Source organism: Oncorhynchus nerka, linkage group LG10, assembly GCF_034236695.1.
Source record: "Oncorhynchus nerka isolate Pitt River linkage group LG10, Oner_Uvic_2.0, whole genome shotgun sequence".
In the NCBI taxonomy this organism is placed as follows: domain Eukaryota; kingdom Metazoa; phylum Chordata; class Actinopteri; order Salmoniformes; family Salmonidae; genus Oncorhynchus; species Oncorhynchus nerka.
Window position 1 is genome coordinate 17,026,019 of NC_088405.1, and position 16,766 is coordinate 17,042,784.

Here is a 16,766-nt window from a genome sequence, read left to right on the forward strand (position 1 = left end):
AAATTGGGTAAATAGTATTTTGTGCTGTATTTTGGATCATTCAAATTTGCCACTACAGTTCTGGGAATTTCCACCAAGATGTTAGACACACACAGGGATGACAAGACATATGCATTCAAGGCATGACTTACACTTCCATGTCCTGCAAAGCTGCAGTTCTCTCTCTTTCTCTCTCAATTCAATTCAAAGGGCATATGTTTACATTGTCAAAGCAAATGAAATAGATAATAAACAACAGTTAAATAAACAGTAAACATGACATTCACAAAAACTCCAACTGAATAGAGGCATTTCACCTGTCATATTAATTCTAGAAACTGTGTTGTAATGATGTGCAGATAGTTAAAAAGGGAAAATAAATCAACATAAATATGGGCTGTATTTACAATGGTGTTTGTTCTTCACTGGTTGCCCTTTTCTTGTTGCAACAGGTCACAAATCTTGCTGCTGTGATGGCACACTGTGGTATTTCACCCAGTAGATATGGGAGTTTATCAAAAATTGATTTGTTTTTTCTAATTCTTTGTGTGTCTGTGTGATCTGAGGGAAATATGTGTCTCAAGTATGGTCATACATAGGAAGTGCAGCTCAGTTTCCACCTCCTTTTGTGGGCAGTGTGCACATAGCCTGTCTTCTCTTGAGAGCCATGTCTGCCTACACCAGCCTCTCTCAGTAGCAAGGCTATGCTCACTAAGTCTGTACATTGTCAAAGCTTTCCTTCATTTTGGGTAGGTATTCAGGTATTCTGCCAACATGTACTCTCTGTTTAGGGCCAAGTACCATTCTAGTTTGCTCTGTTTTTTGTTAATTCTTTTCAATGTGTCAAGTAATATTTTATATATATATATATATATATATTTCTCATGATTTGATTGGGGCACTGTGGGATCTGTTTGTGTTCGTGAACGGAGCACCAGGTCCGCTTCTCCGGGTTCATCTCTCTTTGATATGGAAGGTTTGGGAATCATTTCCTTTTAGGTGGTTGTAGAATTTAACAGCTCTTTTCTGGATTTTGATCATTAGCGGTTATCGGCCTAATTCTGCTCTGCATGCATTATTTGGTGTTTTACATTGTACACGCATATCTTTGCAGAATTCTGCATGCAGTCTCAATTTGGTGTTTGTCCCATTTTGTGACTTCTTGGTTGGTAAGAAGACCCCAGACCTCACAACCATAAAGGACAATGGGTTCTGAAAGTTCAAGTTTAAGTTTAAGTTTAATCTAAGCAATGTACAGGAGAGCTCTGAACTGCCACTGGGGGAACATGAGTTTAACAGCTATGCAGCCTGTGCAGGGTGTGCTATGTAACTTAAAACAAACAGTAGGATGGCGTCAAGCGGGCCCTCCCTGTGTTTCCTCACATCTGCCCTCTGTCAGGACAAGGTGGTGCCATTTGTGTGGATGACTGACTCTGCTGAAGGAGGAATCTCACAGTGCCAAACTGAGACCGACAGTGTCTGGACCCGGAGCGTCCCCACTGTACTTCTACTGCTGCGGGTCTCTCTCACCGAACTACCAAGACATGGTCCTCTGGAGTCTACTCCCCATCTCCCTCTCCTTAGTGTCTCTCATTGGAACCTGGGTGACGTAAGTTAAACAAGAATATATCTATATTTTCTTTCTAATCTTTTATAAGACCTTAAATAACATGTACTTGAGCTACTTCACTTAGATTTGTCACATGTAAATACTGTTTTTAAAAAAAGTGCATTGTATATGCCAGTATTTTGTTTTTCCATTAATCTCATAATTCACATGGTCTCATGATTACTATAGCTAGGTTGACATCCAATTGGTGAGATTTTCATGCGAATATTCAAAAATTTGCCATTTCAACAATTGCGCATTTTCCCACTAGATACAGTTGAAGTCGGAAGTTTATATACACCTTAGCCAAATACATTTAAACTCAGTTTATCACAATTCATTACATTTTAACCTAGTAAATATTCCCTGTCTTAGGTCAGTTAGGATCACCACTTTATTTTAAGAATGTGAAATGTCAGAATAATAGTAAAGAATTATTGATTTAAGTTTTTATTTCTTTCATCACATTCCCAGTGGTTCAGAAGTTTACATACCCTCAATTAGTATTTGGTAGCATTGCCTTTAAATTGTTTAATTTGGGTCAAACGTTTCAGGTAGCCTTCCACAAGCTTCCCACAATAATTTTGGTGAATTTTGTCCCATTCCTCCTGACAGAGCTGGTGTAACTGAGTCAGGTTTGTAGGCCTCCTTGCTCGCACACACTTTTTCAGTTCTGCCCACAATTTTTTTTATAGGAATGAGGTCAGGGCTTTGATGGCCACTCCAATACCTTAACTTTGTTGTCCTTAAGACATTTTGCCACAACTTTGGAAGTATGCTTGGGGTCATTGTCCATTTGGAAGAGCCGTTTGCGACCAAGCTTTAACTTCCTGACTGATGTCTTAAGATTTTGCTTCAATAAACCCACATAATTTTCCTCCCTCGTGATGCCATCTATTTTGTGAAGTGCACCAGCCCCTCCTGCAGCAACATGATGCTGCCACCCCTGTGCTTCACGGTTGGGATGGTGTTCTTCGGCTTGCAAGCCTCCCCCTTTTTCCTCCAAACATAACGATGGTCATTATGGCCAAACAGTTCTATTTTTGTTTCATCAGACAAGAGGGCATTTCTCCAAAAAGTAAAATGTTTGTCCACATCGGCAGTTGCAAACCGTAGTCTGGCTTTTTTATGGCGGTTTTGGAGCAGTGGCTTCTTCCTTGCTGAGTGGGCTTTCAGGTTATATCGATATAGGATTTGTTTTACTGTGGATATAGATACTTTTGTACCCATTTACTCCAGCATCTTCACAAGGTCCTTTGCTGTTGCTCTGGGATTGATTTGCACTTTTCGCACCAAAGTATGTTCATCTCTAGGAGACAGAACGCGTCTCCTTCCTGAGCGGTATGATGGCTGCGTGGTCCCATGGTGTTTATACTTGCATACTATTGTTTGTACAGATGAACTTGGTACCTTCAGGCATTTGGAAATTGCTCCCAAAGATGAACCAGACTTCTGGAGGTCTACAGTTTTTTTCCCGAGGTCTTGGATGATTTCTTTTGATTTTCCAATGATATCAAGCAAAGAGGCACTGAGTTTGCAGGTTGGCCTTGAAATACATCCACAGATACACCTCCAATTGACTCAAATGATGTCAATTAGCCTATCAGAAGCTTCTAAAGCCATGACATAATTTTCTGGAATTTTCCAAGCTGTTTAAAGGCACAGTCAACAAAGTGTATGTAAACGTCTGACCCACTGGAATTGTGATACAGTGAAATAATCTGTCTGTAAACAATTGTTGGAAAAATTACTTGTGTCGTGCACAAAGTAGATGTCCTACCCGACTTGCCAAAACTATCGTTTTTTAACAAGAAAATTGTGAGTGGTTGAGAAACGGGTTTTAATGACTCCAACCTAAGTGTATGTAAACTTCTGACTTCAACTGTATGTGTCCATCAAATTGACTTGTTGCAGATAAAAATCTGTGTGTGATGTGGTGCACATAAAAACAACTTTTACGATTCAATTCCCATGTAGGGCCTACCGAATAAAAAATACAAGTTAAATGTGTTTCCATCGCATTTTACACTCTACTGATGGTATTCTCACAAAAATTGTTGCGTCATATAGCGAGTGTGCCTACTCCGGTATTGGCACCTGTTCTCTAACCAACAGCAAACGTATGGCCTACATTATGAGATTATTATGGATTGAAGAGCAAGATTATTTTTATTTGTCAAACGGCAGCCAAGCCTCGATCATGTCACCAAAATAATACCCCTCGCTATTTATTGGAAAGGATCATCAAGCTCATTACTTTGCACTTTCATCACCCTGTGAAGTTCATCATTTCTTTAATCTGCGTGCTTTCCTGAGGAGTCTGTGATTTACTTCGATATGATGGTTATTATAACAATATTTGTGTTCTGTTTCCATCAGGCCTGTCATGTTTTATTCCAACACGTACTTTCTTTGCATATATTTATACTGACTCTACACACACTCACATACAAGCTGCTGCTACTCTATTTTATATCCTGTTGCCTAGTCACCTTACCCCTATACATATCTACCTCCATCAGTCCCGTATCGCTGCGCATTGTAAATATGGTATTGGAACTGACCCTGTATCATATGCTAGCGTGCTTACTCGGTGTTCTTCATATTTCTGCTTATTTCTCATGTTTTTTTTTGTATGACATTGTTATTGATTATTGCATTGTTGGGTTTTGATTTCGCAAGAAAGGCATTTCACTGCACTTGTGCATGTGACATTAAAACTTGAAGGTTGGATGAAAACCTAGTTAGTGTGGGAAAACTGTGTTTTTAAAAAATGTTTCTTATAAAATCACCTTCATGGTGATACTGCCACCTTCTAAGCACACAGATACTATCATGACACAAGGTGAGACCCAGATGCAGACAATCCTATTGGATTATTAAATATTGTAAGGCAAGAGAATGGTCGTGGACAAACAAAAGGTCAAAACCAGTTCAGAGTTCAAACAGTACTGAAGATCAGTCAGGTGGGAATGTAGTCCAAAACCAGGAAGACTAGCAAAAGGAGAACGGGAAAACACACTGGTTGACTTGACAAACATACAAGACGAACTGGCACAGAGCAACAGGAAACACAGGGATAAATACACTGGGGAAAATAAGCGACACCTGCAGGGGGTGGAGACAATCACAAGGACAGGTGAAACAGATTAGGGTGTGACAGATGTGTGAATATTAAAACCAGGAAGTGATTGTTGTTCTAGTGATTCCAATATAAATGTCATAACCTCATTAAGATTTGTTGAAAGTGTTGTGAAAATACCCTTAGACCACCTGCATGTGACAAACAGAACTTTCCAGAAAGAACATTTAGGATACCTGTAGAGTCAGAGCCACCACCTTAGAGCCCACCTCACAACGTGCAAAACACAAACCAATTGTTTCACTTCCTACATTGTGAGACATGATTTAACCTTCATTATAAACTGGGTGGTTCATTCGAGGCTTGAATGCTGATTAGCTGACACCCAAGGTATACCACGTGTATGACAAAGCATTTATTTTTACTGCTCTAATTATGTTGGTAACCAATTTATTTTAGCAATAAGGCACCTCGGGGGTTTGTGGTATATGGCCAATATACCACGGCTAAGGGCTGTTCTAGGCACTCCGTGTTGGGTTGTGCTTAAGAGCAGCCCTTAGCCGTGGTATATTGGTCATATACCACACCTCCTCGGGCCTTATTGCTTAATAGTCACTGCACAGTTCTGTCTATTGTTACTAGATGTGCAGCATAAAGGAAAAGGTTCTATTCGTTCATGTAGAGACATTTGATTCAACCTTTGTTTGTCCTCAGAGGGCCCAGTACAGTCTGGTACTTTCTTATTGACACTGGTTGACTGCCTGTAAAGGCATTCACATATATGGATATGAGTGGCTTTGTAACAGAGTTGCTAATAATATTCTAACCACGTACATCTGTGTACTTTTGCTTAGTCACCCACATCAGTTCCTGGTTACTTATTGATCCTCAAGGTATTCAGTGTTCATTAATGGGAGCGTATATTATATCATATTATACATTGAAAAACCATACATGCTAAGAGAATTAGGCACTTTAATCATATCAAATGAGTGTGTTTGTTTTGTTGTTTCAGGTATGGCCTGGCGTACAGCTATGACCATGTGTGTTCCCTCAACAACTGGTGCGTTGTGTTCTGTTTGTGAGATTTCCTACAGACCATTGTGATTGGTTCTTTCAGCCAATTCCATATCAATGAAATACATTGTTTTAATGTAACACAGATGTAGGATCTTAATTTGATCACCTTGTTGCAGGAGAACTTTCCTGCAGTGCAGGAAATGATTAACATGTAGTGTATTTGAGGTATAAATAGGCTTTGAAGTTTGTCATTTCCACTTTTACATTTCCGACTTGATTTTCTCTTACGAAAAATACATCAATCCCTACATAAATGACCATTAATTATAATCCACATACTATTTCACATTTACTGTTGCTGCAGGATTATTTTCCTGCTAATTAAGATCCCATACATCCGTATTTCTAAAGCAGCATTGTTCAACCCTAGTCCTGGAGATCCACAGGGTATGCAGTCTATTTGTTTTAGCCTAGCACCAACACACCTGATTAAAACTAATCATCAACTTAATTAGTTGAATCAGGTGTGTTGCTGCTATTGGGCTGTAACAAAAGTGTGCATGCCACACCCTGTCCCCTCCAGGACCAGGGTTGAAGACCACCATAGATAAAGAAAAGGTCTGTAAACATGATTATTTTCTGTTTTCAGGGCCCCTGGGAACCACTGCAGAGACAATACATCAATAGCTTGTTGTCAAGTCCCAACCATAAGGTAACCATAGACTACTATATCAAGGTTAGGGTCAACTAACACTATTTCATCTCATTCAGTTCAGAAAATGAAATTAAAATTGGACCTCCATTTTGAAGTTTGTGAGTTCACATGGAATTTTAAATTGAATTATAATTTGTTCAATTCAACTCTGTTCAATTCACGTCAGAACACGTGTCAGCTTTTAAGAGACATTCCTAGAATGTTCTCTGTCATCTTAATATTATTGTCACTGGGTAATTTCAGTATGATGTGAAATAATGGTGTCTTACACATGCTTTGGCCTTGTGTTCTGCAGCTCGAGTGGAACAAGCTTACCAGAAAGCTCATTGTTCACAGCCACCTTTAATGCTGGTTCATTTCTGTGTAAGTTTGTAGTTGTACAGTTTGCTCACCCTACAGTATACATCCACAGGTCATACTGGATCTCAATGCACTCTGCAGATGTATATACTGATACAAAGATTATAGTATTAGAGTATGTGCTCATAATGTCCTTAATGTTATTTTACCTCAAGGTCACCCTTAAAACGGTTTGGTATGTCAGATTTCTTATCGAACGTGTTTGTCCTGCTGAGGAAACATCTACCAAAACCAAAGTTTTAACGAGTTGATTGTGATTAAATGACACAACAATAACAACCATACAGTCACATTGTTTTAGATCAGATGTGTTATTGCACCTAATGTAATACATGTAATAATCAACTTATGAACATTTGATCAATTACTCTGTTATAGATGCATTATAATAACCAATTACCCTATGTTATAGATGCATTATAATAACCAATTACCCTATGTTATAGATGCATTATAATAACCAATTACCCTATGTCATAGATGCATTATAATAACCAATTACCCTATGTTATAGATGCATTATAATAACCAATTACCCTATGTCATAGATGCATTATAATAACCAATTACCCTATGTTATAGATGCATTATAATAACCAATTACCCTATGTTATAGATGCATTATAATAACCAATTACCCTATGTTATAGATGCATTATAATAACCAATTACCCTATGTCATAGATGCATTATAATAACCAATTACCCTATGTCATAGATGCATTATAATAACCAATTACCCTATGTTATAGATGCATTATAATAACCAATTACCCTATGTCATAGATGCATTATAATAACCAATTACCCTATGTTATAGATGCATTATAATAACCAATTACCCTATGTCATAGATGCATTATAATAACCAATTACCCTATGTCATAGATGCATTATAATAACCAATTACCCTATGTTATAGATGCATTATAATAACCAATTACCCTATGTCATAGATGCATTATAATAACCAATTACCCTATGTCATAGATGCATTATAATAACCAATTACCCTATGTCATAGATGCATTATAATAACCAATTACCCTATGTCATAGATGCATTATAATAACCAATTACCCTATGTTATAGATGCATTATAATAACCAATTACCCTATGTCATAGATGCATTATAATAACCAATTACCCTATGTTATAGATGCATTATAATAACCAATTACCCTATGTCATAGATGCATTATAATAACCAATTACCCTATGTCATAGATGCATTATAATAACCAATTACCCTATGTTATAGATGCATTATAATAACCAATTACCCTATGTCATAGATGCATTATAATAACCAATTACCCTATGTTATAGATGCATTATAATAACCAATTACCCTATGTTATAGATGCATTATAATAACCAATTACCCTATGTTATAGATGCATTATAATAACCAATTACCCTATGTCATAGATGCATTATAATAACCAATTACCCTATGTCATAGATGCATTATAATAACCAATTACCCTATGTTATAGATGCATTATAATAACCAATTACCCTATGTCATAGATGCATTATAATAACCAATTACCCTATGTTATAGATGCATTATAATAACCAATTACCCTATGTCATAGATGCATTATAATAACCAATTACCCTATGTCATAGATGCATTATAATAACCAATTACCCTATGTTATAGATGCATTATAATAACCAATTACCCTATGTCATAGATGCATTATAATAACCAATTACCCTATGTCATAGATGCATTATAATAACCAATTACCCTATGTCATAGATGCATTATAATAACCAATTACCCTATGTCATAGATGCATTATAATAACCAATTACCCTATGTTATAGATGCATTATAATAACCAATTACCCTATGTCATAGATGCATTATAATAACCAATTACCCTATGTCATAGATGCATTATAATAACCAATTACCCTATGTCATAGATGCATTATAATAACCAATTACCCTATGTTATAGATGCATTATAATAACCAATTACCCTATGTTATAGATGCATTATAATAACCAATTACCCTATGTTATAGATGCATTATAATAACCAATTACCCTATGTCATAGATGCATTATAATAACCAATTACCCTATGTTATAGATGCATTATAATAACCAATTACCCTATGTTATAGATGCATTATAATAACCAATTACCCTATGTTATAGATGCATTATAATAACCAATTACCCTATGTCATAGATGCATTATAATAACCAATTACCCTATGTCATAGATGCATTATAATAACCAATTACCTATGTTATAGATGCATTATAATAACCAATTACCCTATGTTATAGATGCATTATAATAACCAATTACCCTATGTTATAGATGCATTATAATAACCAATTACCCTATGTTATAGATGCATTATAATAACCAATTACCCTATGTTATAGATGCATTATAATAACCAATTACCCTATGTCATAGATGCATTATAATAACCAATTACCCTATGTTATAGATGCATTATAATAACCAATTACCCTATGTTATAGATGCATTATAATAACCAATTACCCTATGTCATAGATGCATTATAATAACCAATTACCCTATGTTATAGATGCATTATAATAACCAATTACCCTATGTTATAGATGCATTATAATAACCAATTACCCTATGTCATAGATGCATTATAATAACCAATTACCCTATGTCATAGATGCATTATAATAACCAATTACCCTATGTTATAGATGCATTATAATAACCAATTACCCTATGTTATAGATGCATTATAATAACCAATTACCCTATGTTATAGATGCATTATAATAACCAATTACCCTATGTTATAGATGCATTATAATAACCAATTACCCTATGTTATAGATGCATTATAATAACCAATTACCCTATGTTATAGATGCATTATAATAACCAATTACCCTATGTTATAGATGCATTATAATAACCATTTTTTAGTCATGGTGTTCTGTATCTTCCACCATGCTCACATCTTGGAGAGGAACAGTGTCCACTCCATGCTCAGTAGAATCGCCCTGGTGTTTGGTGGAGTGGCGGCTGTCGGGGCCTTTGTGGCTGGGAACTGCAACGTAAGTACTTTCTGCACATATAGTGTAGTTTCATCCTTACTCAGGGTGTCATGCAATTCACTATAAGTATGTGTTTAAAGAAAAAACAAGGGTGTATAGTACACGATACTGCAAAAATGGATTCTGCTTGTAGACAGCGACATCGAGCAAGTAAAGTCTCTGACACAGAGGCCCCTCAGGATGTTTGTTGTCATTGTCGACAGGGCGAGAGTGGGTGAAGTGTAAGGACAAACGTAGTTGTCTGGCACGCAAGGTTAGACCGAACTTCACATGTATTAAAAAATCTTTTAAATCCAGGAGTATACTTAATATCTAGGTTAGAGAAAGACACAAAGGTCTATCAAGTTTAAAGTGTACTTCGAACTGACACTCTACTGACACTGACAAAGCACGGTTCAATTAAATCTTGAATTGTGAACAAACAGAGGAGTGGCAGTAAAGCAAACAAACACCCATGACACAATTGGTTGGTTTGTTAGTGTGTGCAGACATACCTACGGATGGCCAAACATCAGTGGAAAGTACAATAGAAAAATAGACATGTCAATGTGTACCTTTTTGACATTATTTCATAGACATAGACAGATAATTCACATTTTAATTATTTCAAGTTTGTCAGATGTATTCTTCAGAAGATCATGCACAGTCTTTTGTCTCTTCTTTAGCAAAGGTACTGGTAACAGCCCAGCTCGCACATTTGGTTCCTTGGAAGTTGTGGGAACGTATGTTTTTGGTTTCACATTGGTTGTGTGAACGAAGCTATGTTTTTGTTTCTTGACCTGTAAAATGGAACGTTTTTTTAAATGTTCTGAGAACAGAGGTAAAAATATTGCCTGTTCTAGGAACATTTATTTTTTAGGTTGCAGGGAGGTTCTGAGAACGTTTTACTCTGGTTCCTGGAAAGTTTTCCTAGGAGGTTTTGTTAATGCTCTGAGAACTGAAATTATAGGTGATTTGGAGTTTTTTTTAAATAACTTCCTTAAAACATTCAGTGAATGTTGTAATAAGACTTTTAATGACACTGTCAGCTTATTTGGGGGTTAACTTTGTTGAACTCCAAGCACAGATAGGACACATGGAAATGAATTTCCTCTGGAATGAATCATGCAAACACATCTGTTTTTGTATTGTGACACAGCATCAGTGAGATTCAAACCTATTGTATTGAAATTCCAACAGAATAACCTTGTTTCTTAACGTTGTCTGAACTATTTGAGAACATTCCCAATGTCAAACCAGTTGGGTAATGTTCCTAGAATATTACCTAGAATATTACCTAGAATATGACCAAAATTGAAATGAAATGGAACTATGTGTGAACTTTTAGGAAACATTCTGTTAGAGTAATAAAATACCAAACCAATAATGTATTTTTTTGTCAAGTTCCTTAAATGTGTTGAATGTTCCAAAGCCAAGCAACCATCCTGCACCATTCTCAGAAAGTTGTGGGAAGGTTGTATGCAAAATAATCATAGGACAACCACACTCTCACCAAGCTCTAAGAAACATATGGTTCTCAGAACGTTATGTGCTAGCTGGAAGGTATTTTTTCTGGCTCAGACTTAGATTACAGCTAGCTGGAAGGTATTTTCTCTGGCTCAGACTTAGATTACAGCTAGCTGGAAGGTATTTTCTCTGGCTCAGACTTAGATTACAGCTAGCTGGAAGGTATTTTCTCTGGCTCAGACTTAGATTACAGCTAGCTGGAAGGTATTTTCTCTGGCTCAGACTTAGATTACAGCTAGCTGGAAGGTATTTTCTCTGGCTCAGACTTAGATTACAGCTAGCTGGAAGGTATTTTCTCTGGCTCAGACTTAGATTACAGCTAGCTGGAAGGTATTTTCTCTGGCTCAGATTTACAGTGAACTGTACTCTTTTCCTCTAACAGACGTTCCCAGAATGTTCTGTCACCCAAACATATCCATCATTGTAGAATTTGAGTATTGTGTGACAAGTGCTTTGGCTTTGTGTTTTGCAGCTCGACTGGAACAAGTTAATTAGACCAGCTAAACGTTAACTTGTCTCAAGCCTCTCCTCCAGCCAGGGTAACTGATTACCTGATTTAAGTGTAACCTGTCTGTCCTCTCTCCTCCAGCCTGAGTACCTGAAGCTGGCCCATTACCTGGGGGCTGCGGTGAGCTTCCTGTGTATCTGTTTCTATAGTCTGCTCCTCACGGTGCTCACAAGTAAGTGTGTTCTGACCCAGATGGAGTGGTTCCTCTACCCTGCACGGGTCACCTCTACTGTGGTCCAGATCATTGTCACCATTGGCTGTATCCTTTCACCTGCACTTGTACTATAACCAAAGTCCTGAACCCAGACTCTTATAACCAGCAATGTTGTGGTAAAAACAAAAAGGTGGTGGTTAAACACTGAAGTTAAGTAACTCTCTCTATACTTTGGATACATTTTTCTGGAAAAAGTGGGTAAAAAAAGGTTTGTGTTTACCCTTCACTACATAACTGCTTATAACCCCTGAACCTGTCAAATTGCTGGGTGTGCATACACTCAGGAAAATAATATGGACAACACAATGCAAGAATAGGAGTGTCCACTTCCCATACAACTTCAACTTTGCAAACACTCACAGGCCCTGAAAGGCCCAGTTCTAAGTAGTAGGGGATAACAACAAGATACTGGCAAGAACCTTGACAGTGAGGATGCCTATCTGTGTGTTTACCTGTTTACTGATGTGTAATGTTTTAATTACTTCCACGTCTTTTGCCTTGTAGAGATTGTATTTCCTTGGAACATATGTGTAGGTTCCTATAAGCATAAACTCGATGAGGGTATGCCATAACCTGTCACCCAACAACTACTGTTCCCCCTTCCTTGACCTCTGACCCCTCTAGACACCATCTTGTTTGTACAGGAGGAATACCTGTACAAGCACTCAGCTGCCGTGTTTGAGTGGATAATGAGTGTCAATCTGGAGCTGTTTGAGCTCAGCTTTGCTGTGGAGTTCTGTTTTTTCTCCTCCTCCATGTTGTCCACGCTGCTGGTGAAAAGAGATGAGGAGAAGCCTATCCTTCTAGCCTGAGGAGAGAAGATGCTGGGCTGGCTACTGTAAGAGACACTGGGGTCTAGTTCATTAGGCATGAAATGGAAGAAACCGGTCCGAAACAGAGAGAGATTAGCTGGACTTGATTGTCATTTTAAAACATTTTGTTACGGTGTGCCTTAATGACACGAGCCAGTAGTTTGCAAACTTTTCTTTGTTGTGACAGATCTAAAGCTTGTGGAATTGGACCAACCAAGTAAAGGGAACAATTGTTTGTAACCAGGACCCAGTCCTGGTTATGTGGCTGCGATCAAAAACGACTCTGAATTGGCCACGACCCACCGTTTGGGAAACACTGACGTAGGGGCATCATGAGGATAATATATCTGACCTTTGACTTTGCTCCCGGACCAACTCTCATTTTTATTATTATTTATTTATTCTATTTTTTTTTTAAATCAGGGCTGACATAGTTCTTATGCAGACCCTAAAGAAAAACAGAAAGAGGAGTTCTTACTGTCACACCAAATCAATGTACTTCGTATTGGGGAGTATTTCTGGATTCTTTCAAAAGGGAAAACTTGATCCTACAATCTTCATAGCCACTGATGAACCAATAACAGAATACCTCAGCATTTGAGTAGTAGTCACTGTAAGCACTAAAGTCACTATTTCTGTTCCTAGGTCCTGAATTGATCAAAGTGACATTTATCATTTGATGGGCCATGAAGAATGTTCAATGATGTTTGTTAGCTATTTTTTCAATATGTTGTCTATATGTGTAAAACATGACATCTTGGTGGCATTACTGCGCTATTGAAGTAAACCAGTTAACATAATTACTTGTTGTATAAAAATGTAATTGTCTGCAAAGTAAAGTATAGAAGGGTAATGTTGCGACGGAATCTAAGCCTAATAATCTCTTCTGACAGCCTTAACATTAAACAGATGATCAAGTAGCTGATTTGTTTCTGGGTGGCGAGAAGAGAAGCCAGTGATGATTGTAAACCTGAGATACAACAGGTGGTGTAGTGTGAAGGAGGCAGGTGTGGCGGTTGATTAATGAACAGCCATCTTTGTATTTGTGATAGATCATTCTGAAAAGCTTTCTGGTGGCAGAACAGTTGGTTGTACTACTGCATTCCTGTCAGATGAGAGAAGAACCAGAACATAAGCAATCATTTATCCAGAAACAATGTAACTGAACATTTTATGAACAGAACAAATTTCTTAGCAAGGTGACATACTTTGTTCCCTTCTTCTTACTTATGTATTCGGTCTCCTTTTCTACAGTGTTCCTAATCAGGGCTTTTGTGCAATGATGATTGACTTTTACAACAACAACATATCATGGACTACATGATTACATTTTAACAACGTGGTACAGCTTTATTTTTTTAAGATAAAGAAAAAGTGACAAACTGACTATCACCAAGATTAAAAATAGACAAAAGCAATGGGCACACACTGGTTGAACCAATGTGGAATTGATGTCTGTGCTCAGTGGGTTATTTCAGTATGAAAATAAGGTTATACATTTCTTGGGACATTTCATTTGCCAAGCATAATTAAATAATAAAACGTGTGTAAGATCAAATTTGTATTTGCGATTCCTCTGCGGTACTGTCCCATGACATTATGCACCTTATGACAAGATCTGGTCGTCACAAGCCACTGCATCTCAGTGCAAGAGGTGTCACTATAGTACCTGGTTCGAATCCAGGCTGTATCACATCCAGCCGTGATTGGAGTCCCATAGGGCGGCACACAATTGGCCCAGTGTCGTCTGGGTTTGACCGGAGTAGGCCGCCATTGTAAATAAGTTTTTGTTCTAAACTGACTTGCCTAGTTAAATAAAGGTTAAATAAAAAAATAAAAATCCTTTCAAGGGATACTTCGGGATTTTGCCAATGAGGCACTTTCTCTACTCCCCCAGAGTCAGATGAACTCATGAATACCATTTTTATGTCTCTGTATCCAGTATGAAGGAAGTCAGAAGTAGTTTTGCGAGCCAACGCTAACTAGCGTTAGAGCAATGGCTGGAAGTCTATGGGTATCATAGACGTCCAGCATTAGCACAACTACCTCTACCTTCATACTGGACACAGAGACATAAAAATGGTATTCACGAGTTCATCTGACTCTGGGGAAGTAGATCTCGGGCATCATTGCCAAATACCAAAGTATCCCTTCCAGCTGACATATCACAACCTGGTCTCAGAGCATTTCGTATTATTCTGTACGAGATACTTAATTTGTTACATTTCGTATGGTATGTATTACTATGTGAATGTCCATCACACAATTTGTATAATATGTTATGAATTACAATAGCAAAAAGGGTTAGGGTTAGCTAACAAGCGAAGTAGTTGAAAAGTTCCTAAAATACTTAAGTTGTCCGTGAGGAGATCCCAACTCGATACTATTATCTTTGACTCCAAAACTAACAAAACAAAAGCAAAAAAACTATAAATTATATTCAGTTTTAGTTTTTTTTTTTTGGGGGGGGGTTCTAATTAGGTTTTCAAGCTTATGAATCTGGTGGGAGGTTGACTTTATCATTTTAAAGGTAGACTCAACAAGATCAGTACCGCAGATATTGGGCGTGTTTGAGTGGTAAGGCTCAAGCAACCAACTGTAGGCGAAAGTCAAAGAGTGAAGTCGGGGGAGGTGCATATGCGACAGCCAAAAGTCAGACACCAAAGTAGTTTTCCAACAGCAAGGCTCAGATCAACATGACAGTGTTGCCATGGTTTATAAAAAGGTTTTCTTGATAATATACTGTTCATGTATCTAACCCCCATATCACCTCCTCACAAACTGAAATCATAATATATTTATATTATCTGTGTACACATTGTACATCAATCAGTGAGAGAGAGCCTCAAATATCAAATGTATTTGTATATATCCACTGTAAACAAAACACCCTAATGATTGCAGTCAACATGTAGGTGTAAAGGACGTAATGCTGCTTAGAGAGTAACACTTCCTACTGAGTCGGCTCACGCCATGGTTAGAACCCAGGACCTCTGCCTTGCAAGCACACGTGACCGCCCTCCGGAAATGTCTTACCAGTTGTCGCCATGTGAAAAGCTAGCTATTGGCTGGTGTAAGTGGGGACACTTCAGGCATAGGGGTATTTTTAACACATCCCTATGTGATACATACAGATGAAGTCGGAAGTTTACATACACTTAGGTTGGAGTCATTAAAACTCGTTTTTCAACCACTCCATAAATTTCTTGTTAACAAACTATAGTTTTGGCAAGCTGGTTAGGACATCTACTTTGTGCATGACACAAGTAATATTTCCAACAATTGTTTACAGACAGATTATTTCACTGTATCACATTTCCAGTGGGTCAGACGTTTACATACACTAAGTTGACTGTGCCTTTAAACAGCTTGGAAAATTCTAGAAAATTGTCATGGCTTTAGAAGCTTCTGATAGGCTAATTGCCATCATTTGAGTCAAGTGGAGGTATACCTGTGGATGTATTTCAAGGCCTACCTTCAAACTCAGTGCCTCTTTGCTTGACATCATGGGAAAATCAAAAGAAATCAGCCAAGACCTCAGGAAATAAAATGTAGACCTCCACAAGTCTGGTTCATGCTTGGGAGCAATTTCCAAACGCCTGAAAGTAGCAAGTTCATCTGTACAAACAATTGTAAGCAAGTATAAACACCATGGGACCACGCAGCTGTCATACCGCTCAGGAAGGAGACGCGTTCTGTCTCCTAGAGATGAACATACTTTGGTGCGAAAAGTGCAAATCAATCCCAGAACAACAGCAAAGGACCTTGTGAAGATGCTGGAGGAAACAGGTACAAAAGTATCTATATCCACAGTAAAACAAGTCCTATATCGACATAACCTGAAAGGCCACTCAGCAAGGAAGAAGCCACTGCTCCAA

At 37.7% G+C, this 16,766-nt stretch overlaps 1 protein-coding gene across 1 annotated transcript; it reads left to right on the forward strand.

The window, feature by feature from the left end:
* Nucleotides 1-1,364: 1,364 nt before the first annotated feature.
* Nucleotides 1,365-14,446, forward strand: LOC115134957 (transmembrane protein 150A-like). Its single transcript, XM_029669077.2, has 7 exons — nt 1,365-1,588; nt 5,686-5,733; nt 6,340-6,402; nt 6,701-6,768; nt 9,718-9,848; nt 11,944-12,121; nt 12,701-14,446. Exons 1-7 carry the CDS (start codon nt 1,524-1,526, stop codon nt 12,886-12,888), a joined length of 741 nt encoding a protein of 246 aa, XP_029524937.2. The 5' UTR covers nt 1,365-1,523; the 3' UTR covers nt 12,889-14,446.
* The last annotated feature ends 2,320 nt before the right edge of the window (nt 14,447-16,766 follow it).

Coding starts and splice junctions, on each gene's coding strand:
- LOC115134957 (XM_029669077.2), top strand. CDS start 1,524: ATGGTCCTCTGGAGTCTACTCCCCATCTCCCTCTCCTTAGTGTCTCTC. Junction 5,734..6,339: donor GTGTGTTCCCTCAACAACTG/GTGCGTTGTGTT, acceptor TTCTGTTTTCAG/GGCCCCTGGGAACCACTGCA. Junction 12,122..12,700: donor GATCATTGTCACCATTGGCT/GTATCCTTTCAC, acceptor TGACCCCTCTAG/ACACCATCTTGTTTGTACAG.